Source organism: Amblyomma mixtum, chromosome 3 (genome assembly GCF_055824585.1).
Source record: "Amblyomma mixtum isolate Tamu chromosome 3, ASM5582458v1, whole genome shotgun sequence".
Classification (NCBI taxonomy): domain Eukaryota; kingdom Metazoa; phylum Arthropoda; class Arachnida; order Ixodida; family Ixodidae; genus Amblyomma; species Amblyomma mixtum.
Window position 1 is genome coordinate 193,807,079 of NC_143014.1, and position 21,915 is coordinate 193,828,993.

Here is a 21,915-nt window from a genome sequence, read left to right on the forward strand (position 1 = left end):
AGGCGCACAGGATGCCGTGCCATGCAGTCATTTTAGGATGTTATCTTAAGTGGCATTTCAAGGCATTTGGCACCATCTTGTTGCATTTGTGTGACCCACCTGATAACGATTTAGTTAGCACGAGGCAGAAGGCACTGGCACACTGGATGGTCACAGTGATGACTGCTACCTCTGCAGCTATGTGGAAGCCAGGAACCCCTGTTTAGAAGTTAGCGTTCTCAAAGTGCTATTTATCCATAAATGCGCTAGGTGAGCAACGATGTGGGAGTTCTTAAGTCGTTTGTTGAAATTAAACACAGTGTGTTGAAGTGGTATCTTAAAATTAAAAGTGAAACTGAGGGCAGATTAAAGCTGACCCGTATCAATAGATGACCATGTTCTAATGACAGAAATGCTACTTTCGCTGAAAATGGTGCTGTTATAAGCCAGAAAAGAAAAAAAATGAATTACAGGTGTTGCCATCACTGGCTCTTTTCGCAAGCAAGCTGTGGTACACCGAGATAGTTTTTTAGGTGGCGGCTGCTGACTAGCAAACAGTGATCATGAAGACTTTCTTAGTCTTCATGCCACGAGTTTGAATCAAATGACAGAATCTCGGCAATAAATGTCTCTTGCTGCCAGACAACCATCAACATAGCAACAAAGAGCCACTGAGCCAATTTTTTTCTGCGAACAAAATTTGGATGGAGTTGTCCTCAGTGCACTGTGCACTTAAGCAGAAAGAGCTGCTGTCACTATATATGGTTTCATTTTTTGGCTAATGTGCTTTCAGTTGTGAAAAGTTGAGTTTCATTTCTCATCTTAGGCTTTTCTATCCCTGTCACCCTCTGTTCTTGCTCTTTTTGCCTTTGTGCCAACCTTAAAGCATTGCTAACATCCAAGTGTACTGTGAAATCTTTCTGGCTTGCCGCATTGTTGTCAACAGAGCATTTCACTGTACAGGCGTCGGCGGGAAGAAATGGAGTGTGCTCCTCTGTTTTAACAGTCCTTACTCCTGCCCTAGCAGCAAGAATTAGGCACTGGGAGTATGTGTGATTCAGCCAGTGGCATTTGTCCTCCAGCTTACAATTCCTGCTAAGCAGTGCGTGAATGGAGTAGGAATGGTGCTGTGTTCTTTGCTTCTCTTTGCACTTGTATATGTGGTTATGAACTCTTGAGTTGAGCACCTTATGCACTTGTTGCCTCTACAAGAATTTCTTGAACCCTTGTATTTGCAGTTGACGTTAATGGCTTTCCAAAGAACCTCGTATGTGAGTCGCTTCCTTATTGCAGGTCTAGAAAATGAAGGCTGGTTTGACCCTTACGCTCTTCTCACTGCCTTGCGGCGGAAGGCGGTCTCACTTGGAGCACGATATCTCAATGCAGAACTTGTGGGATTTCAGTTCCGAAAAACACATGATACTACCCAGAGTGGACTTCCTGACCCTGTTAACCATGCATTAGTAAGTATAATACTTGTGCAGTTTCAACAGTTGTGATTACACAGTGATGTGTAAAGCTGTCAGATGTTATCTGTAGGCAGTGAGAACTGAAGAATGCACTGGCAAGTGCCCCTTAAGGCAAGTGATATTTCTTAATGTTGCAAAGTGTTCAATTTTGATGTTAACGGTAATGTTGTAAACTGGCAAATGGCTGTCATAGGTGACATTTCAAGAATGTACTGGCAATATCAATTGAGGGGGCATGCGGGTTTCAGAGGTGACTTTTTTTTTTTTTTTGCATAGAGCAATGAAATTTGGCATGCTTATTGGAAAGTCCACTGAATGCTTAAATACAAAGTTTCACTGAAAAATCTGAAGTGGTGTTGACATTATACATTTTTATATGCTTCATTGCTATACCAAACTTTCAGAAAGCCTGGCATGACAACAAAAGGCAGTAGGAGTCTACAGTCACTTTTAAGGTTTAACCAAAGAAATGGGTAATGCAGTTACATTCTCCAGTTATTTTTAGCAGCTTGATTTTTTTCTACACAGAATGTTATATCCATGCTTGCATAATGCACTCATTATTGTCATCTCAAATTAGTGACGGAATAAAAAAAAATGAGCTAGTAATTCAAAAATATAAGAACGTCACTCTGCATAAAACGATTATCAAGGAACACAGTGCAATAAACCGCATAAAAATCCATGAAGCCATTGTCGCGCTACGCTTTCTGCAAGCAGGGCAGCTGGGTCAAAAGCAGTTGAGAAAAATGGCATTTTCACAGGGATTTCTGCTAGTTTTGTGCTGCGTAGTGTCACAAAAACATTTTTTAATTTTTAAAGTCACATATGAGCTGTTTCCTGGGAAAATTTTTAGGGATATAATTCAAAACACCTTATAGATACGAAATCTGGCGTTTTCTAAATTTCAGTGTTTTTCATGATTTTGAAGTCACTTCCCCTCTTAAAAGGGAGTGGTATTTGTTTTTTAGCTAGTGGGAAAGTACTCATTGCCATGAAATTTCTCCAAGGGGAAAGTGCTGGTCTGTAAATCTTGTGCCGTATACCTGTTAGTAACTTTCAAATTTTCTGCTGTAGTTTTCAGACAGCATGCAAAATGTCTGCCAGGGTGTTCTGCCATGGGTTCTGTCTTTATGGTGTTACAGTGAAGTTCTTTCAAAACAGTATTTTTGATTATTGTAACCGATCATCGCTATACCCGGACTGCCTAGAAAAGTAAATACATCTCTAGGCTGGCTTCACGTCTACAGTGGTAGCTATTAATAAAACGTCACTATTGGTGTACATGTCCCCAAAGCGAGGAAGGTAGTGGTCACGTGGCCTGGCCGATGGGTCACATGACCTTTTCTTACGTTCCCTGTAGGGTGAGGGGGGTAGGAGAGTGCAAAGCATGGCGAAACCTATGGCATGGGGAAGGAAATGGCAGGTGCGACACAACAGTGGGTAGAGTGTGGCAGCGTAGCGCAGTGAGACCGAGAGGGAAGCATTGCACTGTTGAGGGACAGCATGGAAGGTGAAGGATCTGACTGGTGGATGGTGGTGGAAAATATATATTTCAGGTTGTGGGGGACTTCGGTCTGGACTCTGGGAGTGGAGCTCTTAGTCCAGGGCCTCAATGGCTCTCGTGGCCACCGCAGCCCAGGCGGCCGGCTGGCCCTGATCAGCCAGGTCAGGCGACCGGAGGGCATGCTCCCAGCCGGCTCCATTCGGAATGGGCAGCTGAGGGGTTGCCTGAATGGCCTGGCAGGCCCAGATGGTGTGAAATAGAGTTACATGTTCCCCCGCAGAGTGGGCATTTGGCGCATTAGCGCATAGGGTAAAGGTGGTGGTAGTACTTGAGGTTAGGGTAGGTGCCAGTTTGAAGTTGATGAAAGGAAATGGACTCTTCGCGGTGGAAGCAAGGGTGAGCAAGGGGGTATTGGCTACATTGGGAGTGAAAATGCTCTAGAATCTCTGAGAAGACCGGGGGGGGGGGAATGGGGTCGAAACGGAGTTCCGGGTCATTGAAGGCTGCCGAAAGGAAGTCAGCCCGGTAAGAAAGAGCGCAGGCCCAGGCACGCGCCTGTTGATTTCTTTCAAGAGCCATGTGACCCGGTGTCCAGACCAGAGTGAAAGGCGAATCTCGAGGAGGTAGGCGACCGAGGTCTTGCACAACAGTGAGGTCTACTGTAAGATTGCGGAAGCTGCAGCAAGCAGAAGCGGAGTTGGACAATATGTAGTCACAAGGAGCGGAGCAAGGGGGGGTCATGGCGAGGGCCACTGTGAGTTCATCAGCCACATGAGGGTTCGAGGAGTGAATGGAAGCATCTGTAAGTAGGCGACCATGATGATCGGCTGCGACCGAGGTGAAGGCAGGAAGTGTGGGGTAGGCGGCAGCATCTACATATACAACCATGTCAAGGGAGCTGTAACAACGTTGCAGATAGGAAGCGTGGGCCGTGCGGTAGCCAGCATTAAAGACGGGGGGTGCATATGGACTGGGATGGGAGCGACGAGCGCAAGGAGCGATTGAAAGGGCTTAGGGAAGCGAGAGAACTGGGTGGAAGACCGAAGACCGAGGCGAGTGATAAGTTGTCGTCCAGAGGTAAAGAGAGAGGCGGTAGTGTTGAGCGGCTGTATGAACTTCAACGATCTAATGAGCAGTGTTGTGAAGTCCGAGTGCGAGGAAAGACTGGGTTTATGTAAACTGCGGGAGGCCAAGAGCCACCCTGTAGACTCGACGAAGAAGCACGTCGATATGATCGAAGTCAGAGGTTGTGAGTGCCAGGTGCAAGGTATCATATTCAAAACGGCTAAGAAAAAGGACTTGAACCAGGTAAATTGAGTCTTGTTCTGGCAGTGCGGTGCGACGGTGAATACGGCGGAAAAGGCCGAGAAGCTGTGTGACCATGGTGGAAAGTGGTTCAGGGAGGCCCCCGAGCGGCCGTCCACTTGGAGATGCAGGCCGAGAACACGAAGGTGGAGAACCAGTGGAATGGGTTGAGCTTGCAGTGCAAGGTGGATTGGAGGAGGTGGAGGGAGTGAGGACGGGAGCAACCACGCACAAGAAGCAACTCTGACTTATGCAGAGAGCCAGACAGACCGCGAGGCTCAACATAAGCGGAAACGACCTCGAGTCCTGCCTGCAGGGTGTCTTGAATATGTCTGTCAGAACCTGACGAGACCCAGAGCTGAAATCGTCAGCGTAGATAGCGTGCTGAGAACCGGGAGTAGCGGATGAGGTGGTCGGGAGCCTGGACAGAGCGGTATTAAATAAGAGTGGGGAGAGGACTGAGCCCTGCTGAGTGCCGTTAGACCAAAGGGTGAAAGAGGGGGAACGGAGGGAGCCGATGCCCTCCGTGGCTGCTCTAATTGCACAAAGATAGCAGCAGCAGCTTGTTTCAATTCCCACAGTGGGGGTAAATGTGGACACGACAACAGTTTTGGAGAGGCAGGTAGAAAAACTGCGGTGGACTATTCTCCCTCTCTACACTCCCTGACATCGCATTGTTCGGTCTGAATTTGGTCTGTGGTTGGAACAACCTGAATTCAGCTATAGATTCCCCTCAAAAGGGGCCTTCCAACCAGTGGCATCGACCAACTATCATGACATTGCAGATTGTTGGCAGTGGTGGCTTAGTGGCTAGAGCAGTACCCACCAGTTTTCAAATGAGTACAAGCTTTCCCCTACACAGATTCTTGGCTTTCTTTGGGGTGAAATGTTTGGGAAGGGGGCCACAATTGGGTATTACCACACCAGCCAGATTTGGGGTGATCAATGGTGAGGGGAAAAAAAAAAAGGTCACAAATGGGTCACATGGTAGATTTAGGACTTTGATACATCAGATGGTTGGCCAGGAACCCTTTCGTCTTACATTTCATCCGAGAGAAGCCAAACACCAGGCTGGGAGAAGCTTGTATGCACTGGAAACTGGGGGCATTGGGGTCCAAGCCCAGCATCCTCTGCATGGGAGGCAGATGCTCTGACCACCACTAGGCAACCACTGCAGTGAAAGGTGGCTGCTCCTCCCAGTAAAAAGATGGGAATTGCAATTGAAACCAATTGATTTTTGGACACCATTGGATCCAGTTGTTTTAAAACCAATTGGTTTCATATCCGATTGGTTCCAGTAGGCTCCAGTGGTCTCCAAAAATAATTAGTCGCATTTGAACCAGTTATAACCAATTTTTAATTGCTTCCAATTGGTTCCAATTGGCTTTTCTCCCAAGACTGCTGGGAGCTCGTGTTCTTCCTTGTTCCGACATTTTCATGAGGGAATTGAAACAGATTACATACAAAACGCACAAAGAACTGTTATGTTTTTATGGATATCAAGCCAAACAAATATGATCACACACTGCACTCGGACACTGCTAGCACCAGCTCAATATTTATCCACAAAACATACTATTGCACTCGCTTATAACCCATTCAAGGGTGCCTGAAACAGTCTGCACTGAGAGTAAGAAAATCGAAAGACTGCTTGATATAGAATCACCCATCATCCTCCAGCAGAAATATTCGGTCTAGCTGTTGTAACACCGGAGGTATCTATCACAAGTTATAAATGCCTTCCACGTGTGCTGTGCTCCGAAGCAGTGTAATGAACCTTATGTGTTTTTAGTGGACTTCAGATGACAGCAGCATTTTTGTGACCTCAAAGGCAGTGCTCTCAAAGTGCATGCTCTGTAATCGAGGCGTGTGAAGGCAATATATGATCTCATAAAGAAAACGCTGCTCATTACACAAGATTTTGAGCCAGGCAAAGGATAAAGTAACGAGAAAAATAGTTGTTTGGTCCACAAATCCAATAAGGTACAAAAGCACAGAGGATGGTCTAAGCATGCAGCACGCTTTTTTTTTGTGTGTTTGTGCATTGGTGGTTGTCTGATGTCTATCACTGTTAGCTTTTAGTGCGAAAGCACTCTAGCTGCACTCCCCAGGGTTTCAGTGGTGTGAGTGTGTGTGAAGCCTCTGAGGAGCACTGGATCAGTGGAGACCTCAGTCGCGCTGTGAGTAGGTGGTGGCATCCACTTACAAATTGAGGCAGTTATGTGTCTTTCCTTTTCTCAAAACCAGTGGAAGGTTTAGACTCCATTGATTTTGAAGAAAGGAAAGTTGCATAACTGCCTCCCTTAGTCAGTGAACACCTCAATCACGCTTTGAGATACGTGGCGGTGTTGTCCACCTGCAAAAAACCAAAAACCATGCTTTGTATGTAATGATGTACAGGTCAAGACACCTGATGGAGTGACACACGAGATTACCTTTGCCATACTGGTGGTGGCTGCTGGACCACATTCTGGGGAAGTGGCCAAACTGTTGCGTATTGGTACTGGATCAGGAGTTCTGGAAACGGCCCTGCCTCTGGAACCTAGGTTTGTATTTTGAGCTCCATAGATTCACTGCCACTCACTTGTATGGTTTTGCAGTAACCTGAAATAGTTAAGATCTTGCAATTGTATGCTATCGGGTGCCACATGAGCAAAGTGTTGGGCTTCCATTGGAAGTCCTGAAACGGATGCATATACTGTGAATGAAAGTGCCTAGTTCTCAAAATTTTAAGCCTTCTGGTTTTGTGCCACTTTAGTTGAGGAAAACCCTCAGGAGCTAGCAGCACTTTTGGTACTGAAATGGACATATCTAGAGGCCCTATCAAGTAATGATATTGACAAGCTCCTTGTCATGTCATTTCCTTGAAGGAGCAGAGACATCAAACTTTAGTTGTGTGCTCTGTCTTTGAAATGATGCGCAGCACATTAGAAAACATGGACAGCCACGTGGATCGTGCCAAGACGCGATAAATAAATAACCTTGCTCGCGTTGGGTGTGCAGAGCATGGGGCCACTTTTCTCAAATTTTCTCTCAATTTTCTCAAATTAACATGCAGAGCCCTGCTCTCGTTAGTGCTATGTTCCGTGCGGAGGTACTAAGCGAGCGTGGAATTTCGTGACTGGTCCAGAAACAGAATGGAACATTGCGAGCGCGGAATTTCGTGACTGGTCCAGAGACAGAATGGAACATTGTCCTTTTTTACAGCGAAACCTCTAATTCAGACGTTAAAAATTGCCTCTTGCACGTGTGTGTGTAGCGCGAGCACTCCGTCCCGCGGTGCTGCCTGCTCATCGTCATCCAATCCAGTGGTTCTGACCCGAGCAAAATCGTTTTTTTTTTTTTTCACATGTTAATTTTGTCACTTTGTTTAGCTCGTGAAAAAATGGTTTGCTATGTGCCTCATGCTTCACGCACCTTGCTGACAATTTCACGTTTCTCAGTAAGTTTTCTGCATCGGATTTTTTCATGGATACTTGTCTCAAACATGTGAAGTGAAGCTGGGCACACCAGCCATGGGCTTTTTATGGGTCCTAAAACGCCAGTGCTTTGCAAAAAGACTAATCCGTGCGGTAACCAAGAGAAAAAAAGATGTGTAATTGACCACCAGAAACAATTCGTCACTTGTGAACAGGGTGTTGTCTACCATGTACCGTTGTCTTGTGGCCATAAGTATATTGGACAGACAGGGAGATGTGTAAATAGCAGGTTATAAGAGCATGACATGCAATGTTAATGAAAGCAAATTGGGCCACCTAATAAGCATGTTAGAGAGATTATTGAGGCTCTGAATAAGTGTGGGAGCATGGCATCACTGGCACTATCAGCAAAAGAGCTCGCTTTTCTAAATTGATGGCAACCAGCGACAGGCTGAGTTGTATTGCTTGTATCAGATTACTTGATCGCTCTTTCCCATTTCATGCTGTGGTTCATGTATTTATTCCTTTGTTATAACTGCTATTTTGCTATAAGTGGCTTCATTATAACCAAGCTAGACCTTATATTGCGTATTGCCACGTATCATTGTAGTGTCCGTTCGTTCGCGCAAGGCCGCAGAAAAGGGGTGTTATCATTTGTGTTCGTGATGTGAGAAGCGACCGGACTAATCTCGATTGATCACAGCCATGCCGAGCTGCATCTACGTGTTTCCAGATTACTCTAGATGATCTCGACCTGTTATCTCGAAGTTTCCTTGCGGGCTTTAAATTGAACGATGCCGCGAGCAGCTGGCATTCATAGATCGACGACCGACGAGCACGTTTGTTGCTTACGCCACCGCCGAGTGATTCAGTTCTTTTGAGGGCGCAAGTCAGCCCAAATAAAGAACTTCGTTTCCAAGACTGGTTGGTGTCTTCCTGACCGCTGGACTGCCGTCACTACAACGTGACATCTGGTGGAGGTGCTGGGTAGCCTTTCATGTTCCGGACACCCCCTACAAGTCGTGACGCCAGCCCTCTGAGTCATCTATCGCAGGACCTGAGTCCAGTCCACCGCGCAAGCCGACATCTGCAAGGGGACGCACCTGAGTTTGGGATTCTGCCGGACCCTACCCGGAAGCGAAAGCCAGCAGCAACGTCTACCATGAGCTTGCCCCAGACGATGACTCCAATCATTCTTCAGCAGCCCCGGGTGCCACCAACCTTCGACGCTTCGCCTGGCGCCGACCCCGAAGAATGGCTGGAGCAGTTCGACCGTGTGGCTATCTTGTGTGGCTATCTTCAACAACTGGGACGATGCCACGAAACTTAGGTACGTCTTCTTCGCCTTGGAGGGACCAGCAAGAATCTGGTTTGAGAATGAGCAAGCTAGCCTCACGAACTGGGAAACCTTCAAGGAGCAGCTTCTAAAGACCTTCACGAACGTCGTGCGAAAGGAGAGAGCCCAGCAGCTGCTACAGTCTCGCATACAACATCCAAACGAGACCGTTGCAATGTACACTAAGGAGATGAAGCGTCTCTTCCGGCGTGCCGACGCAAACATGAAGGAAGAAGAAAAAGTAAAGCTGCTTATGCGAGGAGTTAAAGAGCAACTCTTTGCCGGCCTCGTACGGAATCCACCGAAAACCGTAGCGGAATTCGTCGAAGAGGCAGCCACCATGGAAAAAACTCTTGATGCCCGAGCCCGCCAGTACGACCGCCAGCAGCGCGTTTTCTCAGCAAGCTGCCTGGACACCGCTAACAACAATGACCTGCGGGAGGTTATACGTCAAGTTGTGCGAGAGGATCTCCGACGATTGCTGCCAACGGGAACGCATCCGCAACTTTCATCGCTCCCTGACGTCACCCGGGACGAGGTTCAACAGGCCTTGGGTGTGACGCTGACACCCGCGCAGCCTCTGCAGCCCCCAGCCATGGCTTGCGCCGCAGCTGTGCGCCGTCCTGCCCCTCGACGACGGGACCCAAGCCCCTATCGCGCTCAGCCAGCTGCGTTGGACCGCCGCCCACTCGCCTCAACCTGCCCGTCCTACGAGCGACGTGCGCAGCCGAGGAAATGCGATGAGTGGAGAACACCCGACCAGCTCCGACCACTATGCTTCCACTGCGGCGAAGCCGGTCGCATTCTCCGGTACTGCCCATATAGGAGAATGGGCATCCGAGGGTTCTCTTACGACGCCCCATGACCCCGACCCGGCCAGCGACCAGCCGAAATCGAAGAGTTCTTGCGTCGGGAAGAATACTCGTCACCGCGCTTCGTATCTCCTAGCCGAGGCTACGCTGTGCGTGGATGCTCCCCCAGCCCCCGAAGGTTAAACTGAATAAAGCAGCCTCTGGAGGTGAGGTTGCTTCTAAGCACAAGGACAAAGATCCTCCACCGACGACAACTACGATGACGACAACTACGACGACACGGCCAGACTTGAAGCTTTTACCGCTGCCCTTAAACCTTATTACGAACGCTAAAGGACTCGAAGTTTGCATCCTCCGTGTTTATTTTCATTTTAAAGCATCGAGACGATGCTTCTTTGGGAGGGGGGTAATGCCACGTATCATTGTAGTGTCCGTTCGTTCGCGCAAGGCCGCAGAAAAGGGGTGTTATCATTTGTGTTCGTGACGCGAGAAGCGACCAGACTAATCTCGATTGATCACAGCCATGCCGAGCTGCATCTACGTGTTTCCAGATTAGTCTAGATGATCTCGACCTGTTATCTCGAAGTTTCCTTGCCGGCTTTAAATTGAATGATGCCGCGAGCAGCTGGCATTCGTCCGCCGTCCGACGACCGGCGAGCACGTTTGTTGCTTACGCCACCGCCGAGTGATTCAGTTCTTTTGAGGGCGCAAGTCAGCCCAAATAAAGAGCTTCGTTTCCAAGACTGGTTGGTGTCTTCCTGACCGCTGGACTGCCATCACTACAACGTGACAATATTTTGCTAACACTGTGCTTGTCCTTTATTTTGTTCCTGGCCATCAGATTTTAGAGCACAGCTCTTAGGCACCGTTCATGGGTTGACCGTCAGCGTCGGTCTCGGGGTCTTAACTGGCAGAGTGAATGAGGAGCATGGCGGAGGATGAAAGTATGTTGATAGTGCAAGGAAGGAGGCAGATGAAGAAGGTACAGCAGGAGCATGAGAAGAAAAGTGGAGGAGGAGCGTATGGTGAAAGCGTGAAGAGGAAAACAGAGGAGGAGGGCATGGCAGAAGTAGACGACAGCCATTCAGCGCTGCGTCCCGTGTGCTATCAATTATGGTTCAAATACCTCAGCAGCTTTGTTCAAATTTCGCATTACTGAGTATCATAATCATCAGCCAATTTTTTAAAAACCTAGTGCTATAGATGGTTGCATTCTAAGTTTTTCTGTGTTTTTAATGCAGGAAACGCTACGTTTATGTTGTGCACTGCCCAGACGGCCCTGGCCTCAACTTTCCCCTGGTAGTAGCACCTGACGGAGTGTACTGTCGAAGAGAAGGCCTTGGGGGCCACTTTGTGTGTGGCAAGTCCCCTGCTCCGGTGAGATTTCTTTTTTTGGCAATGCGTTTTACTTTGACTTCAGTGCTTCTTCTTGTGGAGCCTCATTTTGCTGTTTAATTACCCTCCTCCCCACTCCCATTATAGGGAAGGAAACTGGAATTTCACTCGCAGAGGCTAGTCACCTTAGTTTGCAAAATAAACTGCCGTGGAGAGTGCATGAATGTGTGAAACATGGCAAAATACTTTGATACTTTGATTGCAATGACTGTATTTGGTGTGAAGTATTTACTGAAGATTCTTGCAGGAGCATGTTGCTTGGGTAGTGCCTCAAACCACTAGAGTAAAACAAAACATTTTATGGGAGGGTGGTTAGGAGTCCTTTCAAGAATGCATGTTATATGCTGTCATTTCGCTTGGTCACATTTCTTGGAACACATCTATGCTATACACTCTGCTGTTCAGGTTTAGATTGACACCAAAAAATCAAATTTGTGTAAGAACTGTTTGCCTAGCTGTTTAATTATTACATTAATATTTTAAAAGTTTTATTAGTTTTATTTTGCTAGAGTATACCGTACTTGCTTGATTCTAATGCACATCTTTTCTCCGGAAAATTTTTCCTAAAAATGACGTCCATGTTAGAATTGAGTTCTAAAATGAAACTACGCCAGCAACACTCTATTCTCACTGGCATCACAACATAGCGGCTCGGTATTTCTTGCGCATCAATATTATCGATATCGCCTACCTGTACTCCATCTCATGAGTTCCTTGCAGCACTGTGGATGGTAGAACACCTCCTCAGTCAGTCAGGAGAATGCACTAAACGTGTTCCTCCGCGCCAAGTCTTCTGCTCACAGTGTACACAGATATGGTTAGAAAAGAGTATAAATCAAAGCTGTCTGCGAACCATAAGAGTGTGCGTGCTTAATACGCTAAGTGCAAACACTTTGCGGAACGTTGCTCTATTTCTCACATCCACACATTTAGTTCATCATATGGAAATGGAGACATGATGATAAGCTCTGCCTAGTGGTCCCATCCGGTTGTTTGAAAGGGAACTGCTTTTGTCAACAAATCAATGCTCCTCTTCAAGCCTAGAAGTGGCAGAATCGTCACTGTAAATAAAAAACAAAGCAAATACTATACCGTATAAACGCGTGTAAGGCCGCACTTTTTTTTCCCAGATTCGAGGGCCAATTTTCGGGGTGCGGCCCATACCAAAAAAAAAATTTTTTAAGTAAAAACACGCCAATCAGGGAATGAACGGCATTTATTCTGCGTCCAATCGTCACTCGCCGAGTATTTCGGCTCTGAGCTGGTGCTGTGCTCTGGTGCACGCTCATCCCAAAAGAAGCCGCGGTGCATGTCCGCTGTCAACGCGTAGCCGTTGTTCCGCACTTCCATTGCATAAGAGAGCAGCTCTTCTTCCATTTCGGGAAACTCGCACGGCTTGCCTCGGAAAGCAGGCTTTTTGCAGCTTGTGTTTTTCAATGCATCCTGCTTGCACCATCATCGGACGCACTCCTCGGCCGCGTCGAATTTCCTGCTCGCCGCACGCTTGCGTGTTCGAGAGCTTGCCCATCGTGCTAAAACTGCAAAGCTCGGCGGCACCGCGCGAAAGCTACAACCACCACAACTGCGGCGAGCACGCGAACACGCCACAAAAACAACAAAAGGCTGGAGCTGGCGATGCTGATGTCGATGTGGATGGCGGGAGGACGCGGCGGAACAAAAAGTTTACGATGATGGTGATGATGACCGCGGCCTCGGGTGCCATCCATGGACGGCACTTGGAAGCTTCTGTGCGCGTGCGTGACCTCCGCGATCAACGGCTCCACGATCAAGTGCGCTTTTGCTCGCAGCCGGAGCTGATTGCGGAGGCCATGGCGCGTGCATTTAGAAGGCTATACCCATCTGGGTCGTGGAAAGTTTGGGTGCGGCCCTTTCACGGATTTATTTTTTTTTAAACATTTCCTTCAAGAAAACGGGGTGCGGCCCTTACACGCGTTTATACGGTATTGCTCTTACTCGTTGTTAAAGGCCTTGTGCCTCATTTATTTTCAGTGAACATACTAAAAACGGCAGTAACAATAATGAATCTAGTCCAGAGCGAGGGGTCCTGCTTCAAAGGATGTCGCCGTTTTGGAAACAATATTTTAGCCAGGCACTGTTTTCGCGTACACAAGAGCCACACATGCTAAAATTGGAGAGAACAGCATACTTAATGCGAGTGTATGGTAAGGCACGATTTGAAATAGCATTTGGCACATGTGAAGCTCGCTATATTTTTTTTAGCGTATGCTATTCAGTATGCCCATTTTATGCTGGCACTACATGCTGCAGCTTCATAACGGCGCTTTTGCACTCACTGCAACTTTGATAGTGCTACAAGAAACTACTGAGATGGAGTATAGCCTACCACATTAGTGCTTACCGAGGCCTTGTGAGCATGTCAAGTGTCCCATCAGCAAGGTGTCGACCTGGATTTGAGCCAGCGTGGAAACGTACGTCGGTTGGTAGATGGTTCACTAAGATTGAAAAAAGAAGGCGATTTTGTGTGCCGAAGCTTTCTAAGCACACACTGGTGTAGCCGGGCAGCCAGCCTGTGACTTGCACACCACCACCACCAACACACTTGTCAATGGCAATCAGCGTCTTGGCGGTCTGCCAAGTTTGACAAGTGTGCCACCACCTCAGGAGCTCTGGTCTAAATGCACCATGAGGTTGTTAGAGAGCAGCATCTTGGCACGCTGCCAAGGCTCGCACTGCAGACAGTGACAAGGGCACGAAGGAACGAGCTAAGAAAAGCTAATGCTTTTAAAATAAGGTGGTCTTGTGTACAGAGACAAGTGAACATTAATCGGGAAGCCTCATATGCGTTTGGTGTTCTTGAAACTTGTGTGCGTGATTGGCGAAATGCAGTTGGCGAGGCAGAAAATCCTAACGCAGATGTTAACTCTTTCCTGTCCGCGGGGAAAATGGTGGTTTTCAGGTCATATCATTAATATTTTTTTTTCTTTAACAAAACTTGCTTGGTACAGGAGTGTATGGTACCGAATTGTAGAGGAGGAAATTCTCTTCACATTGTTATTAGTCACAGTCAACATGTTTATTGAGTAAGAGATGAAAAAAAAATTATCAGAAAGAAAATTGTAGTTACAAAGAAAAAACACACAAAAACATCAAAGTTTCGTCACAAAAATAAAACGTAGAAAAATTTCAAAATATGCATTTTTTACTACAGGGATCGATGCAACATTGCAGCAAATTTTAGTTTGCTGCGAACAGTATTAGCTGGGCTAGGAAAGGAAACAGTAGTCTTAGTGACTATCGTGCCACCGCGCGAAACAGTTCCTTGTTGCCGTGAAGCAGAGGTTGGCCGCACATGTCTCACAGAAAACATTTGTTTTTTGTTCCACCTTTTTTTCTTCGTAGCACAATTTGCAGTTCCGGTACTTTGCATTTTCTGCGGCTTGTGCTGCAGCCCCTGAGGTGAATCACAGGGCGGAAACAGAGGGCGAACATTGGGGTCCTCAGGATCTGGCTCATCAAATCCGAGGAGTTGCTCGATCAATTCAAGTCTGAACGCGAACTGATCAAATCTTGATGTCCTCGACAATTCTGGCACTTCGGGATGCTCCTGGCGATGTGCGTCAAAAAGTATGAAGCTGTTGACGACCGCGCCGCCGAGCGCCGTGCGACACTCCGGCGCGCAACGCCGAGGCCGACCCCTGGCTGTCTTCGAGCCGAAAACACGACTCTCTGCGCCGCCGGCGGCAAGTAATCCTGCCCGAAAGACTTTGACACCCTGCAGATAAGAGTTATGACCTTCAGAACACTCTGATCTCTTCCGGCAAACGCGCAGCAAAAGCGGAACATTTCGGGGGAGAAAGTGAAACTTACCGAGGCATGGCTGTTGATGTTCCGGGTCGGTCTGATGCAGTTTCGCCGTCGGTGCTGAAGTCTGAAGAGCCGAAGTCGTCTTCTGAATCCTCACTGCTGTTGTTCTTGTCCAAAAACGAACTCTCAGGAGCATCAATTTCTGTTGAAACGCGCGGTTTTGGCGCAGCAGCAGCGCGCGATGTCGACGCCATGGTGGAAACAAGGAGCGCCATTCAGCTGACTCCGGAGGGGCTTCAAAAATCACCGCTTGGCGGAAAAAGTCAAACCAAAAGCGAAACTGAAAGAAGAGTTTCTTTATTTCACACTGGATGGCGATAGATGTCCAGGAACGCTTCAAAAAGCGGGAAAACACAAACTTGAAACTATCGATAGCGGGCTATCGATGGGAATAGGCGCGGACAGGAAAGAGTTAAGTGCCAGCAGGTGCTTGATTACGAATTTTTTGAAAAGGATAGATTTTCTGTATTCAAATGCACATGGACATTAAAAAGAAGATAAGTGCAGCACAAGCGCCCTTCATAGTGGCTTAGTTGCTTTGGTTTTCGGCTGTATAGCACAAGGACACAGGATCAAGTCCCAACTTTGTCAGCTGCAATCCATTTGAGGCTAAATGCAAAAAATGACTGTGTGCTGTATGACATCAGTGCATGTTAAAGACCTCTGGGTGGTGCATTCATCAGTTACTCCCTTCTTAGCTGGTATAATTTCATGTGAAACATTGTAGGCATTGTGTTGACCATTTCTTCATATTAAAAGAAACGTGTGGGTTTACTCCAACACCAGGGGCTGGCAAATTTTTTTTTTTAGCCTAGTGAGAGTTTGTTCTAGCCATCCCCTGTCCATTCCTTTCATGGCGTGGAACATAATGGCACTCGTTGTAGCGAGAGTCCTTCGCTTTGTGAGGTATTTGTCTTTGTTTGTTTGCTGCACGTCATACTAACAAAAAATGAATGGTGTGTTAGGCTTTCTCTGTATCTCCTTTCATACACCCCATGAATATTTCTTTATGGGAATGGTTTTCTTTTGAAGATCGAGATTACCTTTCGGTACTAAATCTGACCGGATGCCATGTAATGTACTGTCGCCATGGTAATTCGACGTCAAAAAAGTGGGACTTTCAAATATGTGCTCTCTTTAAATTGTCCTTCTGGACTGCCTGGAAGCATCTGTCTCGTCTGTCTGATATTCGGTTTGCCTTGATAGCTCTTCTTGCCAGATTGAAGTGCATCATCCCTAAAGTTACATGTGTGACTAATGATTGTGGAAGTGTGGGGATGTTGCATGATGGATACTTTAAGATCAAGGCTTCTAAAGGTTCTGATGGTGTTATTTGCATTCCAGTAGTGTAGTGGATACCATTTCAACCAATTGGTCAGTTGGCTTTCTTTAACTTATGTTCGGTTTCTGGGGTCTCCTTCAGATTGTGGGATTTTGTTTTCTGTCAGTGCACTCTGTGGCTAAGACAGAACAATGTTCAAGATGGAGCAACTTCAGGATTTCTCAAAATGGAGAGATTTTTTTTATCACTGTCAAAAAGAAATTTCCGCAGTGAAACTGTGTGAGCCACTTGTCCATGAAATGGAGTATATCTTGCGCATCTTTGACTAGTGGTCACTGTCTTGCATGAGCAACAGAATCAAAAGAGGACAAGTAGTAATCCATAACTACAGCGCAAACGACAGGACAGAGATGAAGAAGGGACACCACACAGCGCTGACTCGCAACTAAAGTTTATTGGATGCCAGAAGGTATAAATACCTCCCTGGCGGCCAGAAAGAATGCAGTCGACACTTACATGCGTGACTGACATAATAGTGTACCAGCCATATGCCGCCAAGCAAATCACATGCGCGAGAATACAATATAAGCAGTGACAGAATACAATATAATCAGTGAGCAAGCACTTGTCAATATTCGCAATCAAGGTATCTTCTTTCTTTTTCTGACAACGCGACAGATGAAGCACTGATGCATTCTTCCGAGAGCCTACCTATTAAGTGAGCTTCAATGATCTCCCTTGCTAACGAGTCACGGTTCTTTTCTAACACTACACTTTCCTGATAGTTTGGCGCACAGACGTAGGTGTCATCGTCATCTTCATTGCCTTTGCAGTGCCTGCAATGTTTCGCCACGTGGCCAGAGATAGCGACACGGGAGACATTGTACTCATGCTCTCTGAGTCTTTCGTTTAAACATCGGCCGGTTTGGCCGATGTATCGCTTACCACAAGACAGTGGCAGCGAATATATCACCCCTTCCTGGCAAGGCACGAACTGTTTTGCGTGCTTTATCGGGCACTTGCGCGATTCTTTAATCTCTGAATTGACATTCTTAATCAGGCTGGACAGTCGTTTGGGCGCCGAAAAGACGACATCAACGCCTGCATGTTTTCCGATTCTTTTCAGATTGTGCGACACTTTGTGAAGATATGGCACCACAACAATCTTCCTTTTCTTCGTCTCTTTCGTACATTTACTATTTCCTTTTGATTTTAACTTTTCCAGTAGTTTTCCTGCCACGGAAACTAATAATTCAGACGGGTAGCCTGCCTTTGCCAGGCGGTCTACTTGGTTGCTGAAGCTATGCTTCAACCTGTGTTCACAGGATTTGTTGACTGTGTTGCTAAAAACAGTATGTACAATTGCTCTCTTCACCAGCTTGGAGTGAGCTGATGAAAACGGCAAGATGGGCTTAACAGCACGGGGCTCATAAGCCCAACAAACATGAGATGGACTGAAATGAAGCGAAATATCTAAAAACCTAATAAAATCATTCAATGGTACTTCGTGTGTTAAAACCAATGGTGTGAGGCATTCTGAGAACACCGAAAGGACGTCAGGGAATTGCTGCTCGAAACCGAGGTTGTCACAATCTAAAAACACAAGGTAGTCATCAACAAATCTAAAAATGCTACAAACTCTGGAACCTTCAAATCGCTCTTTCATGCTTCTGTCTCGTGCTGCTAGGAACACGTCACTAAGGAAAGGCGCTAGACATGAACCAATACAGATCCCCTCTTTCTGAATAAAAACTTCGCCATTCCATTCCGCAAAAGTTGAGCCAAGATACAGTGACAACAATTCAAGGAACCCAGTAGTGGAAATTCCGCTCTCATTCTGAAATGCAACAGCACCATATTCATCAATCAGATCGTTAAGAAGACAAAATTTCTGCTTGAGGAATGGTGTAATAAAGATCCTTTACATCGACGGAAAACCCACAAAGCTTCTTACTGTAGTTACTTTCTAGGACCGCGATAACATCTTTCGAACTTTTTACTCTAAAAGGGTCGTCAATTGATAAAAGATTCAGTTTTTTCTGCAGGAACTTAGCTACATGCTGCTGCCATGTTCCAATTTCCGAGACAATTACACGAAACGGCCACTCTAGTTTATGTGTTTTCGCAGTGAAAAACATTTGCAACCACTTTCCTGAGCTGCTGTCGATCTTACTTGATAGCCTAGTTAATTCCAGCCTATTAGCAAGTTTCTTCGCCTTGCTCTTAACTTTTGAGGCGGACACATCACTACGTTTTTCAAACATCGCAAGAACAGCTTCCGATGCTTTCGACAAATATACGTTCCTGTCCAAGACAACAAAACCTCCGTCCTTATCAGAAAGTAGCAGAGAGAACGAGTTCTCTTTCAGCCAACTAACCGTCTTATGCAGAGGTAGCTTCGTCCCCGATGCCCTGTACCTCGTTAACATGTCCACACCTTCCGAAATGCAACGGTCCACCTCAGCTCTGTCGGCCTGCTTGGAAACTTGCTTTACCATGGCTAAAAGTTCCGGTCTGGATTTCTTGGGCTCCACAGCAAACTTCGGTGGGGCTGGGACCGAAGTTTGCTGTGGAGCCCAAGAAATCCAGACCGGAACTTTTAGCCATGGTAAAGCAAGTTTCCAAGCAGGCCGACAGAGCTGAGGTGGACCGTTGCATTTCGGAAGGTGTGGACATGTTAACGAGGTACAGGGCATCGGGGACGAAGCTACCTCTGCATAAGACGGTTAGTTGGCTGAAAGAGAACTCGTTCTCTCTGCTACTTTCTGATAAGGACGGAGGTTTTGTTGTCTTGGACAGGAACGTATATATTTGTCGAAAGCATCGGAAGCTGTTCTTGCGATGTTTGAAAAACTTAGTGATGTGTCCGCCTCAAAAGTTAAGAGCAAGGCGAAGAAACTTGCTAATAGGCTGGAATTAACTAGGCTATCAAGTAAGATCGACAGCAGCTCAGGAAAGTGGTTGCAAATGTTTTTCACTGCGAAAACACATAAACTAGAGTGGCCGTTTCGTGTAATTGTCTCGGAAATTGGAACATGGCAGCAGCATGTAGCTAAGTTCCTGCAGAAAAAACTGAATCTTTTATCAATTGACGACCCTTTTAGAGTAAAAAGTTCGAAAGATGTTATCGCGGTCCTAGAAAGTAACTACAGTAAGAAGCTTTGTGGGTTTTCCGTCGATGTAAAGGATCTTTATTACACCATTCCTCAAGCAGAAATTTTGTCTTCTGTTAACGATCTGATTGATGAATATGGTGCTGTTGCATTTCAGAATGAGAGCGGAATTTCCACTACTGGGTTCCTTGAATTGTTGTCACTGTATCTTGGCTCAACTTTTGCGGAATGGAATGGCGAAGTTTTTATTCAGAAAGAGGGGATCTGTATTGGTTCATGTCTAGCGCCTGTCCTTAGTGACGTGTTCCTAGCAGCACGAGACAGAAGCATGAAAGAGCGATTTGAAGGTTCCAGAGTTTGTAGCATTTTTAGATTTGTTGATGACTACCTTGTGTTTTTAGATTGTGACAACCTCGGTTTCGAGCAGCAATTCCCTGACGTCCTTTCGGTGTTCTCAGAATGCCTCACACCATTGGTTTTAACACACGAAGTACCATTGAATGATTTTATTAGGTTTTTAGATCTTTCGCTTCATTTCAGTCCATCTCATGTTTGTTGGGCTTATGAGCCCCGTGCTGTTAAGCCCATCTTGCCGTTTTCATCAGCTCACTCCAAGCTGGTGAAGAGAGCAATTGTACATACTGTTTTTAGCAACACAGTCAACAAATCCTGTGAACACAGGTTGAAGCATAGCTTCAGCAACCAAGTAGACCGCCTGGCAAAGGCAGGCTACCCGTCTGAATTATTAGTTTCCGTGGCAGGAAAACTACTGGAAAAGTTAAAATCAAAAGGAAATAGTAAATGTACGAAAGAGACGAAGAAAAGGAAGATTGTTGTGGTGCCATATCTTCACAAAGTGTCGCACAATCTGAAAAGAATCGGAAAACATGCAGGCGTTGATGTCGTCTTTTCGGCGCCCAAACGACTGTCCAGCCTGATTAAGAATGTCAATTCAGAGATTAAAGAATCGCGCAAGTGCCCGATAAAGCACGCAAAACAGTTCGTGCCTTGCCAGGAAGGGGTGATATATTCGCTGCCACTGTCTTGTGGTAAGCGATACATCGGCCAAACCGGCCGATGTTTAAACGAAAGACTCAGAGAGCATGAGTACAATGTCTCCCGTGTCGCTATCTCTGGCCACGTGGCGAAACATTGCAGGCACTGCAAAGGCAATGAAGATGACGATGACACCTACGTCTGTGCGCCAAACTATCAGGAAAGTGCAGTGTTAGAAAAGAACCGTGACTCGTTAGCAAGGGAGATCATTGAAGCTCACTTAATAGGTAGGCTCTCGGAAGAATGCATCAGTGCTTCATCTGTCGCGTTGTCAGAAAAAGAAAGAAGATACCTTGATTGCGAATATTGACAAGTGCTTGCTCACTGATTATATTGTATTCTGTCACTGCTTATATTGTATTCTCGCGCATGTGATTTGCTTGGCGGCATATGACTGGTACACTATTATGTCAGTCACGCATGTAAGTGTCGACTGCATTCTTTCTGGCCGCCAGGGAGGTATTTATACCTTCTGGCATCCAATAAACTTTAGTTGTGAGTCAGCGCTGTGTGGTGTCCCTTCTTCATCTCTGTCCTGTCGTTTGCGCTGTAGTTATGGGTCATCAAAAACACCAACTCGCCCAACAAATGCTTTTGACAAGTAGTAAGTTCAGTACAGCACACTTAATCAATAGAAAGGAATGCAAAACATGAAATTCTAAACCATCATGATTCATTATCACACCAAGAATGTGTGCACACAGTAAAAAAATAAAATAAAATAAAATAAAAGGTGGGAGCATGGGTCTTGTACTAGCATGTTCAGTGGTCCTTAGGACAGGTCGGCTGAATGCTTGACTGCGGAGTTCTTTTATGTCAGCATGCGGCACATAGCGCGAGGTGCCAGCATATCTGGCATACTGTTGGGTGTTCCCCTGTCCAGTGTGATACCAGCAAAAATGTCAGCAGGGCCAAAGTACAAACTTTTCTGGAAACTGTCTTGTTCCGTGTCAGCACTCCTTTTTTTTTTTTTTCAGTCATATTTGCAGCATAGATGGCTGCATCATCATCTTTCTTTTCACTCAAAGCTTGTGGCTTCTCTCTGTCATTTCATATTTTATTTGGCCAGTTTTTTGTAACTTCGATATATTCTTGATATATTCTGCCCGAAGCATTTTTCACTGTCCTTCCTGTGAGCACTGATCTGCATTCATACAAACTGTGTAACTTTTTATTGCGCCGACTGGCAAATCAAGATTTTCCCCAGAAAATTGGGAAATTGTTGCGTTTTAAGTTCTTGTGCCACAGTAAAAGAAGAGGCTTACTTTCTGCAAATTTTATGCAGTGCGCAGCAGTGTTGTTGCACACATAGTTCGTGAAAGTATTTCAAGAAAGCACAGATGATGTGATGACAGATTATTTCAACAGCGTTATTTCTTCTGAAGAAAAAAAAATG

The 21,915-nt window shown here is 46.1% G+C and overlaps 2 protein-coding genes across 2 annotated transcripts in view; both read left to right on the forward strand.

Moving 5' to 3' along the window:
* Positions 1–21,915, forward strand: part of LOC149353157 (FAD-dependent oxidoreductase domain-containing protein 1-like) — a 42,308-nt gene that overhangs the window by 17,367 nt on the left and 3,026 nt on the right. Inside the window, exons 5-7 of the mRNA XM_089582347.1 lie at positions 1,273–1,442; positions 6,661–6,806; positions 11,069–11,204. Of these exons, the coding sequence (XP_089438473.1) occupies positions 1,273–1,442; positions 6,661–6,806; positions 11,069–11,204 (452 nt within the window). The remainder of the gene's footprint in view (positions 1–1,272; positions 1,443–6,660; positions 6,807–11,068; positions 11,205–21,915) is intronic.
* On the forward strand, positions 12,914–21,513 carry LOC149353158 (uncharacterized). The gene is made up of 4 exons (XM_089585127.1): positions 12,914–13,012; positions 18,887–19,075; positions 19,150–20,512; positions 21,497–21,513. The coding sequence occupies exons 1-4, from the start codon at positions 12,914–12,916 to the stop codon at positions 21,511–21,513; spliced, it is 1,668 nt and encodes a 555-aa protein (XP_089441253.1).

Excerpts from the sequence above, each read along its gene's own strand:
- LOC149353158 (XM_089585127.1), top strand. The coding sequence starts at position 12,914 with ATGGTGATGATGACCGCGGCCTCGGGTGCCATCCATGGACGGCACTTG. Across the intron at positions 13,013-18,886 it reads ATCAACGGCTCCACGATCAA|CAAACTTCGGTGGGGCTGGG; the intron begins GTGCGCTTTTGC and ends TGGGCTCCACAG. Across the intron at positions 19,076-19,149 it reads AGCTACCTCTGCATAAGACG|GAACGTATATATTTGTCGAA; the intron begins GTTAGTTGGCTG and ends TGTCTTGGACAG.